The sequence below is a fragment of the Eublepharis macularius genome, chromosome 2 (genome assembly GCF_028583425.1).
Source record: "Eublepharis macularius isolate TG4126 chromosome 2, MPM_Emac_v1.0, whole genome shotgun sequence".
Taxonomy (NCBI): domain Eukaryota; kingdom Metazoa; phylum Chordata; class Lepidosauria; order Squamata; family Eublepharidae; genus Eublepharis; species Eublepharis macularius.
Window position 1 is genome coordinate 204,663,344 of NC_072791.1, and position 19,867 is coordinate 204,683,210.

Sequence of the window (19,867 nt, forward strand, 5' to 3'; positions counted from 1 at the left end):
AGTGCCCTCCCAAAAATCTCCAACCCCTCCTCTTGCCATTACCCCTCCCACACAAGCGTCTGGCTTGTATGCGCGAGTATAAGTCCCCCCCCCCTTTTAAAACGGTCCTTGCAGTATTACGATGCAGTGCTTGCTACATCGGATCACTCAGCAATCAGACTATCAGTTTCGGAACAACATTGGGAACAGAATGCCATTTCTGATTTTATTTCTAACTAGCATTAAAGCCTGTTGTTTTTGAAAATACAACAGCTCCTAGCAGTGCTTCTCCCCACCCCCACACCTCTCCCCGTGGCATCAGTCAAGAGGGGGATGGGGAAGAGAACAGGGGCTCCCTCTGATCCCTCAGCCACCACTTGGCTTGTGCCTGGCCCTCCCAAGGCCCCACGGAGGCAGCGGGGAGCACCACCCCTGCTGCTGTGGGACATTGGGAGGGCCTCGCCGCTGCATTGAGCCTTCCCGCAGCCTGTGCTGAGCTCTCATTTTGCCCCCACTCTCTTCTTATTCCTGCATACTGCGCCTCTCTGGGGAGAAGGAGTGAGTGCTAGGGAACATGGTTTGCCTTTTATATAGTAGGATATAAAATTGCGATTGCACGACTCTATTATTTGCATATTTATTAAACACTTTTGCATTTAAAACTTTGGAAAATCAATGGTAGAGAACGGAGTACTATGCATGCCCACTGAAACTGAAAGACAGGACAACGATATAGCCCAATCCTGCATGCATTAAAAAAAAAAAGGAAATTTGGGCGGGACTGCACCAATGTAATTTGTGACGAGGTGCAGAAAGAACGCGCTTTCTGTTTTGGGACCTTTTTTCCTTCCGCTACGAACACATATAAGAAACGCACAAGGACGCTGTGTATGGAAGGTGAGTTATGAAAGCGGGTTGGGAAGACTCGGCTTCAGGACAGAGAAAGCTCGGGAAAAAAGGAACATGTGGAAGCTACCTTTATTACAAATTTTCATATTCACAGACTAAAACTGGGTATTCCATATTCAAATCAAACCCTGAACAAGTTTTTTCTGGTCTAAAATATACTACAGGAATTATAGAACTTTACAGAACTCCCACTTATAGAACTGTCTAGGATATAAAGATTCAGACATCTCCACTCCTACTTGTATCTGACGAAGGGAGCTTGACTCTCAAAAGCTTTTACCCTGGAAACTCTTCATCGGTCTTTTAAGGTGTTACTGGACTTGAATCTTGCTGTTCTACTGCAGAACTACACAGCTACCCGCTTGAAACTACAGAACTTTAAGTAACTTGTGTGCATCCCTGTTCCAAACAAACATATATAGTTTTATTTTCTTTTGTAGATATTTAGAAAAGAATGTTACCTAACTGAAACAATGAAGAAGTGTACACAATACTAATCGAAATGGTCAGGGGACATGAAAGTTTAAGCAGATAGTGGATATGGTTTAAGAACCACATTTGGTTCTAGTCCTCAGGGAAAAAAATAGGAGCATAAAGGGGAAAGAACAGGAGACAAGCAGATCAATGGCGACAACCTCCTGGAACACTTGTTATGACTGTTTGCAAAAATGATAGTAATTGTACCCCATTTCGCTAGTGTAAAAAAGATATTATAGCACTGGAAAAAGTGCAGAAAAGGGCAACTAGAATGATTAAAGGGATGCAACACTTCTCCTATGAAGAAAGGTTAAAGCATTTGGGGCTCTTTAGCTTGGAGAAACGACGACTGAGGGGTGACATGATCGAGGTTTACAAGATTATGCATGGGATAGAGAAGGTAGAGAAAGAAGTATTTTTCTCTCTTTCTCACAATACAAGAACTCGTGGGCACTCAATGAAATTGCTGAGCAGTCGGGATAAGAGGAAGTACTTCTTCACCCAAAGGGTGTTTAACACATGGAATTCACTGCCTCAGGAGGTGATGGCAGCTTCAAGCATAGCTTCAAGAGGGGATTGGATAAACATATGGAGCAGAGGTCCATCAGTGGCTATCAGCCACAAGGTATAGATGGAACTCTCTGTCTAGGGCAGTGATGGTTTGTATTCTTGGTGTTTTGGGGGGCAATCAGTGGGAGGGCTTCTAGTGTCCCTTCCCCACTGGCAGACCTCCTGAGGACACCTGGGTTTTTTGGCCAGTGTATGACACAGAGTGTTGGACTGGATGGGCCATTGGCCTGATCCAACATGGCTTCTCTTATGTTCTTACGTACAGCACCACTGTGACAGTCCGCAGATAACTAGAAGGTTGACTGAATTGTTGAAAACCCACTTTAAAATAGTCACAATGTTCATATGTGCTGAAAGCACTAATGGTAACTGCTTCAAAATGTGTATTTTTTACAAACACAGTAATACAAAAGAATATCCAGAGAGTAGAGACAGAAGGTACTCACATCAGAGTTAAAGCGAAGTTGACAGACGTTGCAAGAAATGACTTGTTTCTTCTTTGGGGGAAGCGACACGCCAAATGTGTGGTTTATGACGGCTTTTTCCACTGGATCCATCTGGAAAGCAAATAATAAAACATTCAAATTGCTATTACATAGGAATTCATGAAATGAAGAAAGAAAAACTCAAAACAAGATTTATTTTCCTCTGTTTTATGGAGGGATGAACAGCATTTCAAATCTAAAAAGAAATGCTAAAAAATTGTTTTAAAAAAACACTTAAAAATAATTAGCACTGAGGATGGCAGGAAAAGACCGAAGATTATAAAATGGTAGATCAGGTTTTTTTTCTCTCCAACCTTTGAAAAGACTACTGCCAAGTTATTTCTTACTAATACATTTATGCAAGATGAACCCCACAGAAGCCAAACCTTCCCACTTTGGCTGAACGTTTATGTGGCTAAATAGCTAAAGTGCCATCCAAACCCGAATCTCTCAAAGCAGCACCTGTCTCCTCAGGTTTATTTTGCACCCTTGAAAGAGAGAACCAAAACCGCCTCTGAGAGATAAGAAAGAGGACGATCCTTTGTATGACCCCAATACATGCATGCAGAATTTTTTAATGGAATGTATTTAACTGGTCTTGCTAAAGGAACAATGTGTTTGAAATTGGGGTCAGGGAAGGGTGGGGTGTTTTTCAATTTAGAAAATGCAAACCACTTCTCTCTTTATAGTGAATCATTATTATCTATTTGCTAAAATAATAATTGTGAATTGAAAGCAGGCTACTAAGATCTCAGAAGTCACTAGTGAAAATCCATCAGAGTGCTGTGCCTTGAATATATCCACATGGCTAAGCCTGGAAAATAAGGTGGTAGGGTCGGGTCAGCAAATAAGAATATAAGCAGAGGCCCACTAAATCAGCTCAAATCTCAATGGAATCCTGTATTATAAACATTCCCCCTCTTAGGTCTGTCAGATTGGCCACAATTGTAGAGTGTGTCTACACGAGACGCATTATACAAGGACACTCAAGTGAAGGGAGATGCAATATTAGCCGGGAAGCTGAGTTTTAAAAGACAGATCAGAAGGCTCTGTCATCAGAGGGTTTGTTTATTTCCTCTTCACCTGGGAAAGGAAGGTGAAATTGACAGAACCTGTAGGGAAGCAAAGAGGAAATAAACAAACCCTCTGAGGAGCAATCTTTGCTGGCTCTAGAGAGATGTAACTAACAAAGCCTTCCAGTCTGTGTTTTAAAACTCAGTTTTCCGCTAACATTGCATCTCTCTTCCTTTGAGCGTCCTCATGTAATTCATCTTATGTAGAGAGTTTGGGCTTTCTCTGCAGTAGCCCCAACACTATGGAACGGTCCCTTGGAGGTGTCTTCTTTATTGGAATTTAAGAGGCAGTGGAAGTCTTGAGTTTTTTAGATGAGTTTTTCAGTTGGGCTGATCTAATTTTTTCTTGGGCATTTATATATGTGGATGGATAGTAATTTTACAGCGAGATTTTAATGGGTTTTATTGCTATATACTGCCTTGAGTCCATCGTGTGGATAAAAAGTGGTATACAATTTTTAAAAATAAATAAATAAAATATCTTGTCTGCTGCAGAAGCCAGTCAGAAGTTTCTAAGTAGGTTACAACATATAGAGCATGAAGGGGAAAATGTTATTTTTACACAGCATTCGCAAGTGTACTCTGTCTTTGAGTGTGAAGGTTCCATATACTAATCATAGATATATGTTGATAGTAGACATGGGCACGGAACATGAAAAAAAAGCACGACATGGTTTGTTCATTTTCACAGAACATAAACCACGAATTAGCCAAACTTGAGCCAGTTCCGAATCGGTTCGAGGAAGCCCAGAATGGGCACCTTCACGCTCACAGCCAAACTAAACAAGCCTTTCCCAATGTCCAAAACCCACCAAATTTGCAGGGGACCTAGTCCTCACTGTCCTCTAAAGACCCCCCCCCCCCAAGTTTCAGAGAGATTGAACACCAGGAAAGGCATGATTTGTGGGACCATCCTTTTCCTGTCATTTTTCTCCTCACAGTAGTAAAGACTGGAGTGTCTGCTGGAAGCTACTTTGAGGGGTTGGCCCTTTTCCTAGCTGGATGGGCCAGAGTGGGAGCTCTCTAGTTCACAGGGACAGCTGCCAATCAAGTGTGGAGGCCTCAGATTGGGGGCAACCAAAAGACTGCCACCGTTGCCTGGGTGATGGACTGAAAGTGTATGGCTTCCCGAACCAGGAACAGAACAGTAGGAAAAGTTGTTTGTTCCGTAAAAATGTGGGCCCACGGAACAGCTGGTTTCTTTGAAAATGAACCAGCTGTTCCATTCGGAATTTTGTTCTGTGGTTCATTTCGTGCCCATCTCTAGTTTATAGACATGTACTTCATCAATTTGCATAATCTTTTTTCTTTTTCTTAAACCCACTTAAAACTTCCACTAGATCTTCTAGTAATTAATCACTTGTGTTAAAAATACGAAGGATTATTTTATGTTACCTGTTCTGTATCCATTACCCACCAATTTCACTGGGTGACGCTGACATCTAATATTATAGAAATGGTGGAAAACATTCTCTCTTTCATTCTCCACTCCATTCACTATTTTATCTGCCTCCCCCACATTCTAAGCTAAAAGTTTAAACTTCTGCATTAAAAGAAAGCGTCTTGCCTTGGCCACAGAAGACATACATTAGCTTCTCCATGGTCATACTCAATTAAGACATTCATCCTGTACGAGAATATTTAAGTGGGCACCTTTACACTTCTTTCCTGCTAGGAAAGCTTGACTCATATTCCCTTAGGTCTTCCACAAAGAATCAACAAGTGATGCAATTCCCCTGAACATTCAGACAATGAATTTTTAAAACAACTTTGTGAAAAAGAGAAGACATAGTTTGATAAAATTTATACCATGCAGCTCTCAAACAAAATCTTGAAATCCTAGATCGCTGAAATACTTCTGGGAACAAAGGCATTGAAATGCCTTTTTGAAAACATGGGCCATTCAAAAAGTTTTTAGGGTACCAGGCCCAGCACAGAGTAATGCCAGAAAGTACAATGTTTATTTTACAACACACATCAAAATAACATATTATAGCAAGCATTTTTACAATATTTTCTTAATCCATGAAAGCATCGAATGACAATGGCAAGACAAAATCCAACCAAAATCATGGAATCCTACGCAGGAGTGTGAGTAATAAAAATCACGAGCCATAAAAATAATGAAAATAACTGTTTCCTGGTCTTCTTGTGATCCTCCAAAACAGAAACACTAGTCATGGCTGCTTAGTAGTTACAAAATTCCTCTCTCAGGAAATCCATAGTTTTTTTTTAATTTCTGGAGTTTACAAGCAATGCAACATCTTACGCTTCACTTGAAACTATACTGAATTTCTCCCTTCCAATCAGATCGTTGCAATGGAGGAGCAAAGGGCACTCCCAGCCAATCCCAAAGAGAGCTGTCATTCTCCTTCCCCTTCACTCATCCTTGTGAAAGTAGAGAAGCAAAATGGTATGGGGGAGGGGGCTTGCTCAGGGGCCTGTAGAATTTAAACACATTGCCAAATTTGCTTGAAACCTGGGGGTTCCTTGAAGGAAGGGAGAAGACACTCCGCTGAAATTTTGGTAGCATTTGCTTGAAAAACAATGATTCCACCTGCCCCCAGAAGTCCCCCCTTAGAAAATAATGGAAGTGCAATGATGGCTGGCGGGGAGTGGGAGGCTTGCTCTGGGCTCATAGAATTTAAATGCTTTGTCTAATTTGATTGAAGCTTGGGTTTTCTTTGAAATGCAGGCAGAAGACACTCCACTGCAATTTTGGTGATATCTGGTTGAAAAACAATGACTCCAGTTGCCCTGCAATTCCCCCAAAATAATGAAAGTACAAATAAATAATAATAAACAAATAATAATAAAAAATAATGAAAGTACAAAGATGGCTGAGGAGGGTGCGCTGCAATGGAAGTTTTCCTCATTTTCCGAAAGGAAACAAACAACAAGGAAGGCAAACATGGAGTTTTCAATGGAAAGGTAATTTTAAAAAAATTATCAGTCACTGTAAGAGTAGGAAAATAGAAAAGAGTCCAGTAGCACCTTAAAGACAACTTTACTGTAGCATAAGCTTTCGAGAATCACAGTTCTCTTCATCAGATGCATGTAAGAGTAGGGAAATGAACTGAAGGCAGAGGGGGCTTTGTTTCTTTAAAATGCTAGTGGCTGGTCAAAGCTCTCCTGCTGGCTGGCTGCTATTTGATGGCCATTTTAGGAATTAGTAGAGAGAACTTAGTGCAGCTGCGTGGAGAGAGATCTATTGTTACATCTGTTTGAAACTTAGGGGTTCTGACTTTTCTGTGCGATTTTGGTGCCATTAAGTGCAAAAACAGCTGCCCCAGAGCATCCAATTGGTCTCACCTTCCCTTCTCAATTGAAAAGAATGTCCACAAAAATCATGAGAATGGAAAAAAACTGATGAATTTTGACACACACACCCTATTGTGTACTGAGCCTGGAGCTCAGAATGATTGCAGCCCAGAGTGATTTCAGCCAAAACAATGCTCTTTATTGCAAGCCAGAACAGACAGATGACAGCAGACACTACTCACTAGACACACACTACAGACTGAACAGAAGCCCTCAATATATACAGAAAAACCCTGCCCCAAGAATAGCTAGCAACCAATAAGAATGTGTACTTTACAATACCATCATTTGCATTAACTATATACAATGTATAAGATAGGCAGGCCACTGATTGGTCTTTATTTGAGAGGACCAATTGGCTGCTTCCTTCAGAAAGTACCCAATAAATGTGCACGTGAATGTATCCAATGAGGATTAAGTGCAGGCAATGTAACCAATGAGAATGAAGTGCGTTAGGAACCTTGACATAACCTGAAGCTAACAGTGCATAGCATTCAATACAGTAATTGCCTTACAGGCCTTGTTTGGCCTAACTCAGCCCAATACACAAGACCCCGCCCCTAACCCAGCAATGTCTCAATCACATTAAACATTTCACTCAGCAGCCCCAGATATGAAACCATAACAAAAGTTTTCTACATTTACAACCCTAGTCCCAAGTTCTCTTGATTCCAGTAGGAGAGTTAAGCACATAATTAAGTTCCAGTGAAATGAATATGATTGCAAACTGCTTAATTTTGGCTGGATTATGCTCTTGGTACTATTTTGCACTGGGTGTGTGCGTGTGCGTGCGCGCATGTGCGCATGTGAGGCTGAACCTGAGAGACAAACCTGGAAGATCCTTGTAGTTTTGCACTCCACTCCTCAAGTTTTGCTAAATAGATACTTCCATTTTCATTGCAAACTGTAGTCCACCATTATGTCTTATCTGAACCTAATAAACTATGGTTTGTGCCTTCCTTGGAAACCAAGATTCCAAACTCAGTTTTAATCCTGGTTTGAAAGCTTGGCTACTTCAGACATAATGGTTTGACGTGAAACCAGAATATCTTATTTGCCGGGGGAGCATGTGATTCAGAGGGTCATCTGGTTGATTTATGTAGTGGCATAAACCATGGTTTGTATCCACTAATCAAGGTACTGACTTGCCTCATGCTTCCCAGGGACCACTTTGAGATTTAAACCAAGGACTGCTTAATTGAATTACTGTGGTATGTGAGGTTCTTGCCATTGAATTAGGCTTATCATTTGGGGGAAACTCTATGGTTTCCCTCAAATGCTAGAGCGTCCCTGATGTCCCACTGACATCACTTATAGGTGCACAGGGAATGATGTCAGCATGTCAGGTTAATGATGATATTCCCGCCCTGATTCTTACCATTTTTTTTTCTCCCAGCCAGCCAGCTGAGCCCCTCTGCAACCTGCTAAATCCCCCCCTGCCCGTTGCCTGGCAGCCCTGCATTAAATATTACTATTTATTTAAAGATGAGTATCAAGTTCTAACACAGATGAAAGGTGAGATGGTAAATAGTAGGTTTCTTAATCTTGCTAAGAAAAGGAAGCCCTTTCTAATCAAATGTGACCTAATCATTATATTTATAACTTAGATAACGAATGTTATTTTCTGACTGTCATATTGCAGGGTCTAAATATATGTTTGAGAAGCCACCAAATGCAAAAACTAATTTACATGTTAAGCACAGGTCAAGAAATAGAAAAGCCACAGACAAATGCAATAGTTTCATGCAGAAAACTTGACCCATTTGTTGTTTTTGTAATTCAGCCGATGTCAGAAATCCTGCCCATAGATATACAAAGGTGTGAACTTTATTGGAGAGTCTCTCTTGGCCTATGTGTAGCCAAAACCAAAAATGACCCTCGCCCTCCCAAAAAGGAAAGGAAAAATAAAATTAGAAAAATGCACCTTCTCTGAATTCCTACATGCAAGAATAGGATCAGATTAACAATGGCTCACAATTAGGGCTGACATTGTCAGGTACTTGCTGAATCCCATTTGTTAAAACAAAGAAGCTCTCCCGGATAAACAGAGCTAAACAAGGAATGATGAAACCACAACCGGAAAGAAAGCGGACAGGAAGAAAATTGATTCATTTAAAATGTGTGTTGGAGATGTTTGATGGATACTATGGACAGTCAAAAAGACAAATAAGTGGGTTCTAGGTCAAATCATGCCCGAAGTCTCCCTAGAAGCTAAAATGACAAAACTGAGGCTATCATATTTTGGTCACATCATGAGAAGACAAGACTCTCTGGAAAAGTCAATAATGCTAGGAACTGACTTGAAATGAATTGAATTGACAATAAAGGAAGTCACATCCTCCAGTTTGCAAGATCTGAGCGAGTCTGTTAACGATAGGACATTTTGGAGATCTTTCATTCATAGGGTCGCCATAGGTTGAAGGTGACAGGATGGCACATAACATACAGGCACACCATCTCTAGACGGTGGTAGGACTGGACCCAGAGTGAGAACATGGAATGAGTTGTAGTGCGAGTTGTGGAGAGAAGGTGGGCTCAATGAAAGAATGAGGCCCACAGACAGCCTTGTTTGAGTCTCCCCTCCCCACCCAAAATCTGGAGCTAGCACTGCCCATACAGCACTTCCAATAACATCCCTGCCAGTTTCTTGAATCTTTGGAGGCCAGCGTTTTTTCCATTTTTTAAAGAAGAATAAGCTGCCTTTCCATTCAGTGGGTCCTGAAGGTAGATAACAAGTAAATTAAAACCTATGCAATTTCTCATAAAATGATCATAAAGCTTCCCCCCCTCCCGCGGCCACCAACAAACAAACTCAAGCGTCTAAAACAATATCAAGTGCCAACTTCTATTTCACTCCAGTTCAAAAGCCTTCCAGGGAAATCGTCAGCTCTCAAGCCTTGATAACCAGCCCACAAGGTCTGCAGACATGGCACCATTCTCACTTCCTTCAGGAAGGATTTTCACAATCAGGGGACAGCAGCTGAAAAAGACTTCCAAACAACCTTAACCTCAGTTGGGGCTGGTTTCCACAGAAAAGCACAAGGCATGGTTCTTGAAACCTGGACAGGTTGACGTGAGTGGAGGTAGTCTTTCAGAAACCCTGGGCTGAAGTCATTTAGAGTTTTAAACTGAGTGCAGAAACAAATTGGGAACTAGTGCAACTATGTAACAGTGGATGTACATGATTTCCCCAGTAACTGGTGTAAGAAATCCTGCATATGCATTTTGCACCAATTAAAGTTCCATGAAGCATACACTATAGTCATCTAATGTGGATGTTACCAAGGTATGTATCATATTAGACAGGCTGTCTCTCTCTAGGAATGGCTGTAGCTTGCAAACTAGGCTTAGTAAGTAAAAGCTTCTCCAGCCAATTTCAGACACCAAGTTGTCTGGTGTCTACAAGTACCCACAAGCTTCCAACCTGATTTTTCACCGGGAATGTAACTCTGTTACCTAACGAAAGTCCTATACTCAAATCATGATTATTGCCTACCGTCTTGTCTGGATTAAGTTTCAATTTATTATCCCTCAATCCAACCCTTCACTGTCACCAGACACTGGTTTAGCACTTCTGCTGCTTCCTTGGAATTAGGTAGGAAAAAGAGACAGAGGTTTTTTGTTGCCTGGATGATCTCTCTTTGAGTAGCATTATATAAAGCATGGAGGACAAGACTCAACATTGAAGCGCTCCAGTAGCAAGGGAGTTGAAAGATGCCTCCTAAAAAAACCCTGATGGAACTTACCTTCCAGGGGGATGTGAAATCAATGCAATACTGATCCTCCCAAGCCCACCCTGGCCAGACAGTTCAAAACAATACCACAATACTGAAGGCCACCAAAAGTTTCAAGAGGATACACAACGGACACACTCCTTCTTTTGGCTGACCAATGCAGACCATCTATCAGAGTGACCTAGGCAGTTTCCATCCTGTGACTGGATCAGAATCCAAATTGAAAGGGATATTCCATCTTATCCAGGGCTTTTTTTCTGGGAAAAGAGGTGGTGGAACTCAGTGGGTTGCTAGCACAGGGGGCAGCTCCTGGTGGGAGGTGGTGCCCCTGGTACCACGTGCGCATGTGCAAAGTGCACGCACGCTTCCGGGACCACACAATGATGTCACTTTGGGTTAGCTGGAACAAGGGGGAGTTTTTAAAGTTTAAATTGCCCTCAGCGAAAATGGTCACATGGCCGGTGGCCCCACCCCCTGATCTCCAGACAGAGGGGAGTTTAGATCTAAACTCCCCTCTGTCTGGAGATCAGGTGCGGGGCCACTGGCCCAGTGACCATTTTCAAGAAGTGCCAGAACTCCGTTCCACTGCGTTCCAGCTGAAAAAAAAGCCCAGGTCTCATCCATGAATACTTGTACTTTAGTTACTGCTCTCTCTAATGTCTTCCATAAAAACAGATCAGATACAGGTCTACAATTTTTCAGATCCATGAGATTTATAAAGTTAGCCTTTTGATTCTGCTAGGCCCCATTTCCCCTGGACTCTTGCTATTCTACCACACCTCCTGTTATACAGGGCTCCAATAGGACTATTTAAGACTCGACCAGTCTGTGTAATGGGACCCTCCCTCACATTTAATGCTCGAGACACAGGCCCTCTGCCTGTGGGGACTTCACTACTGCTACCTTCCCTCTTTCTTAGTGCTCTAATAGTAAGTGGATGAGATTTAAGCACACTGAAAACACCTCTATGGAAAAGGATATTGGATATCTTTACTAACACTATCACTGATAGCTCTCTTCTTAGCCCTTGCTATTTGAAGTATTTGGACTAGCTGCTTTATTCTGTTATATTTCAGTGCTTACTACGGACCTTCAAAAATCTGTAAAAGTGGAGTGACCTGCCATGCTGAGGATAAAGTTGCATGAGGAGGTTTCACTAGGAATCTGGTTTTCTTTGTTTCCAGAAGCAACTGCCCCATGAATTCTAGCTCCTATCTTACTATCTCTCTGTGAATACATTGGACAAAGGATTGAAAGGGACAATGAGTATGTGGCAAATACCATTGCATTTCATAAAGTTCCTAGGAAGGTAGGACCATTGTCAGTGACAAAGGTTTCTGGAAAACCAAAAATGGCAAAAATCTGCATGAACCGTGCCATCACACCATTGTGAAATCAGCAGTAGCTCAAACCATTCCATACAACTATCATTGGCGTTTCACCTCTGACTGGGATTGCAAAGTCAGGATGTAACTGAAACCAGGATTTGTCTGGCCATTCCAGGGATATACTGTCACACCCTGTGTGCTGAGGAGGGTTTCCTTACAGTGGGCACAACAGATCTCTGCCTTGATCTAGGCACATTTGCCCCAACTCACGTGACACCCATTTTTGGAAATACTGGACTAGATCTTATGTAGTAGAGTCAATGCCTTTTCTTTCATCTTGTAGCGATCTACCAGTCTGCTTTTCCGCATGCACTCTGCATGAATTTCTAGCTCTATCTGAATCCAAAAGAAAAATTATTTTGATCCCTCAACCCTGTATTCCTTCTGGCCAATCTTTCCGCCTTCAATTCACAATTGGTGCCAAACTGAAGTATCTGTGGTTGTTTCAGCTGATCTGCTCTACTTCTTTCTGCTGAACGTCATTTAGTATGAACTTATGTCCTGCAGCTGGGACTCACAAAAGAGAGCATGGCTAAGGCAATCTACTGCATGGATAAATAATGGTAGATGGCTCCACTTGTCTGGAACAGAATCACATACTGATAATGGTCAAATCCACATTACTCATTCTAAGTCGCATGTTCCCCGCATTCCCCACGCAATCCCGAGTGCCGGTCACATTACCTCATTAAACAGACGCATTTCATTCGCATTTCTCCCGAATATGTAGTCACAGGTTTTCAACGGGAGTTTCACAGTGGCCGTGAATGGGCCAATGCGCAATTTACGTGGTTTTTTTAAAAACCACCCCCCTTCCTGTCTCTCCAGCCGTTCCGAGAGTTCCTATTGGCTGATTCAACTTGCAAGTGCTTCGTAGTCTGCAAAAGACTGTTTTTGACTTCATAGCATTGGATTTATTGATTATGCTGTTTCTGAATCAAATCTGGTAGTTTGAAAAATCATTTTGGGGTGAATCCATCCTCAGAACGGACTTGCGAAACTTCCTTTTTAACTGTTTTTTATTTTTTTTATATTACTGTAATATCGAAATTACGAAATATCGAAATAATGACACTCCAAGGAAGTGAAACTTCAGTAAAATTCAGGCACTGAACTGTCCTGCATAGGAAATGCCCATGAAAGCTTCCCACATGCTTCCAAATTTCCAAAAAAGAAACGGGAGAGAGCCATCAGTGCTGTCAGTGGAGGAAAGAGAGGCATCATTATCTTCAATGATGTTTCTTTATAAGGCAAGATCGAAATAACGGAAAAGTGCGCTCAAAAAAATAAAAAAAAATGGGCGGGAAAAAAGGTCCCACCCCAAAAAGCGGTTTTTGAGCGGCCATGTGACCGGAGGGATGCGCGAGAAAGACGGATTGGAAGCAGGAATGTGAACGAAGAGGAAAAAATCGCGGATTGGAGGCAAACGGAAGATATCCGATAAACATGCGGGTAATGGGTGAATGTGGATTCGACCAATATCAGGTTTCAACTGGAAGCCATTGTAGATACTGAATAATGTTCGCCAACCAGTGTGAGTCATGGCTTGAGAGGCTGGTGCCCTATATGTATATCCTTACAAACAGTAACAGAACTTATGGATCCCAAATAGAATTGATGTCATCAGCAAATATTTACATATATTTTTCTATTTATCTCTCACCATTGTGCTGTCATTGTGCTGTCACATACATACAGCCTTCCATCCAGGCCATACTCATTTAGTCTCAGCAAGGTTTCTATAGGAAGGGGCTGTGGTTCAATAGTAGAGCAATTGCTTTGTTTGCAGAAGGTTCCAGGTTCAACCCCTGGCATCTCCAGGTAAAAAGAATGGGTAGTAAGTGTGAGAAAAGACTTCAACTGGAGAGCCATTGCAATTCTGAGAAGACTATATTGAACTTGACACAGATCATGACTCTAAGTCAGTATACGGTAGATTCATGTATGTTCAAATATGTCCTTTTTCATTTCTTTGTATTTTCATATATTGCCGTTACGTTCCTTTCTGTGTCGCCCATTTTTGCTTCTGGCGTTCCCGATTCATTTGAAATTTTAAAACTGCTTTAATGGTGATATTTTTTTTCACCATGTTGTGCCATCTATATGCTGGTTATGTACAAGTATGTTAAAATTGCATGGATCCAATAGAAAACTACGGCATGAGGAAACAATATGGGATGAAAAACAAGATTCATGCCCAATTCATAAAAGAAGAAGCAAAAATAAAACAGGCATTTTTTGAACGGAAATAGCGGAGCTGGGAATTTCAGTACCTTCCTTTGGCCGCTTTGGCTTTCCCGTCTCTGAGTCTCAATATTCTCTTAAACCAAACATATAATATTTTAGAGAATAAATACTATCTAAATTCTTCTGAAGCCAGTGCCCAAACACTCACTCCATACATGTGATTTTGTCTATTTTGGACAGGTGTTTCACTCATTAGCAGTGCAATCCTATGAACAGTTACTCCAGTCTAAGCCTATTGAAGTCAATGGGATTAGATTGGAGTAACTCTCCATAGGATTGCACTGTAAATGTTTCCCATTAGGTGATTAAAGATGAGTGAACATTCTCTCTATTATAGCTTTCTGTATTTGTTTATATTTTTGTTTATGGCTCCAGTTTGCCTTTCACTGTTGGTTTTGTAGATTTGCTTGTTTGGGTACATATATTGTGTACATGCAATGCACTTTACACATATCATATATGTTATTTATACATATAAAAATACTTAGAATGATTTAATGGTGCTCAATACAGTTGAAAAATGCACACATTTTATGGGGAAACAAATTAGCACGACAATAATGAATCACAGGTCCAGTTCGCACAAGCTACAATTAAAATAGGGATGTTCAAGTCAAAACAGAAGGAATAAGAAATTTGAAATAACTCCTATTGGAGATAATCTCCATGCAAATCCAACCCAAGTTAAGCATATTTAAATCTTACTTATTTTAACGGAAAAGGTTTAAGCACATGCTTCGCCCCCTCATTGGGATCAATGGATTTAAGAGTGCTTAATTTTGTCTGGATTGTGCCAGAAAAACTGTGAGCTTGAAGTATGGCATAAGTGTTTTTTCCCCCTCTCTGCATTTATGAGATATCAGGTAATCAGTGAAATCAATAGGGCTTACTTTCATGTATATTTGTTATCAATATGAATACAGGTACATGTGGATGTATCATCATAGTATTAAGAGTTCAGTTAACATTATTTCATGTTGTAGATTCAGGATTAAGTAAGTCTTCTGTCTTCCAGAATCCTAATTAACTTCCAAATGGCCAATAAAAAGAATCTCACAGCTACAATGTGTTCTTTCGGGACCTTGCTGATCCCTCCCCCCCACCCCCCACCCCCACTTTTGTTATTAAAGCTTAACAACAACATGCAGCTAAGTCTTAATGACAAAGAGAATATATATTCAACGAAAAACTTCTTGCACACGAAATGGAAATCTTCTATTGCAAGACTACACAAAAACAGCGTCACCTTTCAAGCATTCCCACAATAATTCAAACACTGCTCTCAGAGCAACAGTTCCTATTTTTAAAGTCTGCCCCTTATCATTGTTCACCTAAAGCAGCTGACTAAATCCAGACATGCAAATGCTTGAGATCTTTTAATATCAAATTCTAACTCAAGTAACATAGCACGGTTTGCTACTGCCTACTGTTAGCAGGCAATGTAGCATACAGGCAATGTAGCGTACAGGTGATACACACAGCCTACTGCACTTCTGCAGCAAATTCTGTTCTTGGCAAGCAGCTTCATAAATAACACAGTCCTTCTGAAAGCCTTTTTTTTCTCAATTAAGCTGCTAATTACTAGACCTGCTAATAGGAAGCAGCGATGAAAAGTACCTGAACCATCTGAAGTGGCTGGCACCAGTAAAGAGGAGCAGTAGAAAGGAACACTGCTGTCTGTAGAACTGTTTGAAGACTCAGCCGTGATCCTCCTGAGATTTCTGGATAATAATCCACAGCGTTAACGCTAGGCAGTCGGTGGTTAAAATTAAAAAGGCAACATCACAATGCAACACAGGCTGCGAGGAAAGCCTCTGTTCCCCCAACTGGAAGCAGCGCCAGGAGAAATTCAGACAAACAATACAGCTGACACAGTCTCCGGAGGCTAAGCTCAAGTCAAGACTCCTGCGGGAGCCACTGAAGCGCTGTTCCAAAAGGAGCGCAGACTGCTTGCGAGTCATGGCTAGAATTCAAGAAAGTACGGCATTAACAATTAATACACTTTAAATATGTCGCAACGCAGGGTAGATTACACCATGTTTGAATAGTAAAACCGGACCAGTCTGCCAGAAGGTGAGTGCAGTACTGAAAACTGATCCGGGCTCACTAAATAAAATTAAACATGCCATGATGAATAATTGGGGTAATTTGTTGATCAGTCATTGCAGTTTGCAGCTTAGAAGAGCTCTGTAGCGTGTCATGTACTAATAGTTGGGGACTATTTAGCTGAAAATAAACTGCCAAGCGTCCCGCCCGGCACCCATTCTGTTGTGACTATGCTTTTGCTACAGGGCAAAACATACAATTTAACACACTTCATAGTGGAGGTAAGTTCCAGTAGCACCGTGAGATTAAAACCTAACTTCAGTTTAATCTGTTCTGTACACACATGCATTAAACCGAGGGGTGGAAAAACCTGTTGAATTGGATCTATAAATCACCAACTTGCTTTCTTCCGACTCAGACCCACAGAAGATATCCTTACTCATGTGATAGCCTGATTCTATGCATGTTTATTTAAGAAGTAAATCCTATCACGTTCGAACTCCCACGTAAATATGCAGAAGACTGCTGTCTGAGTCACTCCCCTTAGAACTCCATTCCGAATTTCCAAAAACACAGGGCCCCAATTCAGATTAGGAGGGCAGCAGAGGGGGCTAGGAGACTTTCATCTCTCTCCCGCTCCAGTTTCCTACCTGAAATGACTACAGGGAGTTTATTGGCCCTGCTGGAGGGCTGCATGGGTACTGAAGGGTGACATATGTAGTCCCCCAATGGGGCGAATAGGAGCCCCTGGGGCCATTTGAGATCAGGCACAGGAGGAACCTCTTTCTCCATGGTAGTCCTGATCCGAATCAGGGCTCCACATGCCTGGGAAATTAGTTCCCTCTGACCCTTTGAAGGGTGGGGGGAAATTTAAATAGATTAATTTTAAAATGTCAGCTTTTCTTCAAACTGCCCAAAAGTGATATCTGAATTTAACACAAACATATTAAATCCAAGCCTATACTTACAGACCTGATTCTGTGATTTTCACATGACAAAGGCTGTTTTTCTATGTAGAGATAAACCATCTGTCTTTTGAGGCCAATCAAGCAGGATAAATACTTTACAAGTGGGGACATGCAAGGACTAGTGTGTGTATGGGGGGGGGGGAGATTTTATTTTCCCTTTCCCCGCCATGTCCTCTTTCCTTTCTCTGGCCACCCCCAAAGCCTCTCCCCCTTTTCCTGCTTCCTTCTGCCCTTCCCACCTACCTTCATCTGCCCCCTGTCTTCACACCTCCCCCTACCTGCCCCTGGCAGCCTCTTCCCTATGGCCCAATTGTGTAGCGCCAGCTGAGCTGGGCCAGTGCATGATGGGGAAACTGCTAGGACTTGTGCGGGGTGGGGGTGCTTCGCTTTCCGCTACATTCCCTTCCCTATACTATTTCCTCTATCCCTTCTCCTGGCAGCGTCCATATACTCACTTTGTCCTTTCCCCCCTTCAAATCCTCTAAACAACTTAGGTTTTATTTGCCCACCATCTTCATCTACATTTATTGATTTACTTCATTTACATACTGCCTTTCTTCACAATGGAGACTCAAAGCAGTTTACATCATTCTCCTTGCCCCTATATTATTCTCACAACAACCCTGAAAGGTAGGTTAGGCTGAGAGTGTGTGACTGGATCAAAGTCATACACTGAACTTCTACAGCAGAGTACTGATTTGAACCTGAGTCTCCCACAACCTACTCTGAAACTCTAACCACTACACTACACTGGCTTTCGGACCTGCTGTTGAACAGTATCAAGCAGAAAGGCCTGCGTAAGTCACGCAAATCATGTGGTATCAAATCATTTGGTGATTGCTTCTAGGCCTGGTCCCAATGAGTTCTTCATCAAACAGCCCCAAAATGGGCCCTGACCCTTCCCCCTGTCTTTTACTGTTAGAAACCAAGCCTGGAATACTGGCTAAACTGTTACGGTTGCCCAGCAACAGCCACTGGGGACATCTGGTTAAAGCTACAGGCATTCCTTTTATCACTTTGGTTTTTTTAAAAACCCAATGTGGTTTTTTTTTTTAGATTCCAGATTTTTCTGCAAACCTAGGGCATTTTTCATGCGTGTAGGAAGATCTGTCTAGTCGTTCATGGCTCCAACCTCTGGATTTAAGTATATACAGATCAGGGCCACTTGACTATGGCTATTGGTATATAAGATACTTCAGTGGTACCCACAAATTTCATGAAGTAGAACTTTCCCCTCACTTCACTCTCTCACTGTAGTCCACTGAGTCCACCAAAATTCTCTTCCTGGGGGTCAGTAGACCTACAGGAACAATGGACAATGTGGGAGTGGGGAATTGGCAGAAATGTATTGCTTTACTCTCCAAAGACTTAATTGGCACTTAAGTCTTGAGAACTGCATGGCTAGGTTAACTAATTTATTGACTGTTTGTTAATATGGGTTTGATCCTGGTCTCTGGAATGACTAAGAGCCAAGCTACAAGTGACGCCTTACACAGGTTGGACAGTTGTCAGCTTCCCTCAAGTTTTGATGGGAAATGTAGGCATCCTGGTTTTACAACTTGGCTCTCCATTACAGCTGCAAGACCAGGACACCTACATTAAAACTTGAGGGAAGCTGACAAGTGTCCAACCTGTGTCAGGCGTCACTTGTAGCTTGGCTCTAAGACTTTTTTTCATCATAGCTGTGAGGATCCAACAACAACAACATTTGATTTATATACCGCCCTTCAGGACAACTTAATGCCCACTCAGAGCGGTTTACAAAGTGTTATTATTACCCCACAACAATCACCCTGTGAGGTGGGTGGGGCTGAGAGAGCTCCAGAGAGCCGTGACTAGCCCAAGGTCACCCAGCGGGCTTCAAGTGGAGGAGTGGGGAATCAAACCCGGCTCTCCAGATTAGAGTCCCGTGCTCTTAACCACTACACCAAACTGGCTCTCCAGTCCTTGGCTCTAGAAAACACTACCCTGGACCTCGTCAGGAACTTTTCCTTGACCTACTTGGTGACCTTGTTCATATTTTGTACATTGTAAGTGTAAACATTTTTTCAGTTCTCAAATTATGAACCTTTATGACTAATCTACAAAACAGAGTGGACATTGATTTTCCATCTCAGGGAAAAACAGTACTCTGCTTGATTAATACCACCCTGACCTAAATAGTCCAGGTGAACCTGATCTTGTCAGATCTCAGAAGCTAAGCAATTAAGCCTCGGTTAGTAATTGGATGGGAGACCTCTAACTAAGACCAGAGTTGTAGAGGCAGGCAATGGCAAACCACCTCTGTTAAGTCTCTTGCCATGAAAACCCCACTACAGTCAGACATGACGTGAGGGCACTCTCCTCCTTCATTAATACCGGCAAGTTGCATCTGGGAGGTTTTGTGCACAACTTGATCTTGTTCAGTGTCCTTGCATGTAAGGTTGCTGTGTACCCCTGGCAACCGGCAGGAGGTGATGATGGTGGGAACTTACCAGTATGAGCAGTGGGCCGAATGTTAAAGAATCAGCCCTGGTGTGACACCACCACTTCTGGGTTGTGCCAGAAGGCATGCCATCAGCTGGGGACATGATTTTGCAAGTGCCTGTTTCCCTGTTATAAGTGGACACCTGGCAAGGCTAGTATGTACACATAAAGAAGAATTGTCATCTGATTGTTTAAACACATATA

General features: G+C 42.0%; 1 protein-coding gene across 1 annotated transcript in view; it reads right to left on the reverse strand.

Annotated features, from left to right (window-relative positions):
- Positions 1-19,867, reverse strand: part of ZNF385B (zinc finger protein 385B) — a 223,200-nt gene that overhangs the window by 73,885 nt on the left and 129,448 nt on the right. Inside the window, exon 3 of the mRNA XM_054971935.1 lies at positions 2,382-2,492. Within this exon, the coding sequence (XP_054827910.1) occupies positions 2,382-2,492 (111 nt within the window). The remainder of the gene's footprint in view (positions 1-2,381; positions 2,493-19,867) is intronic.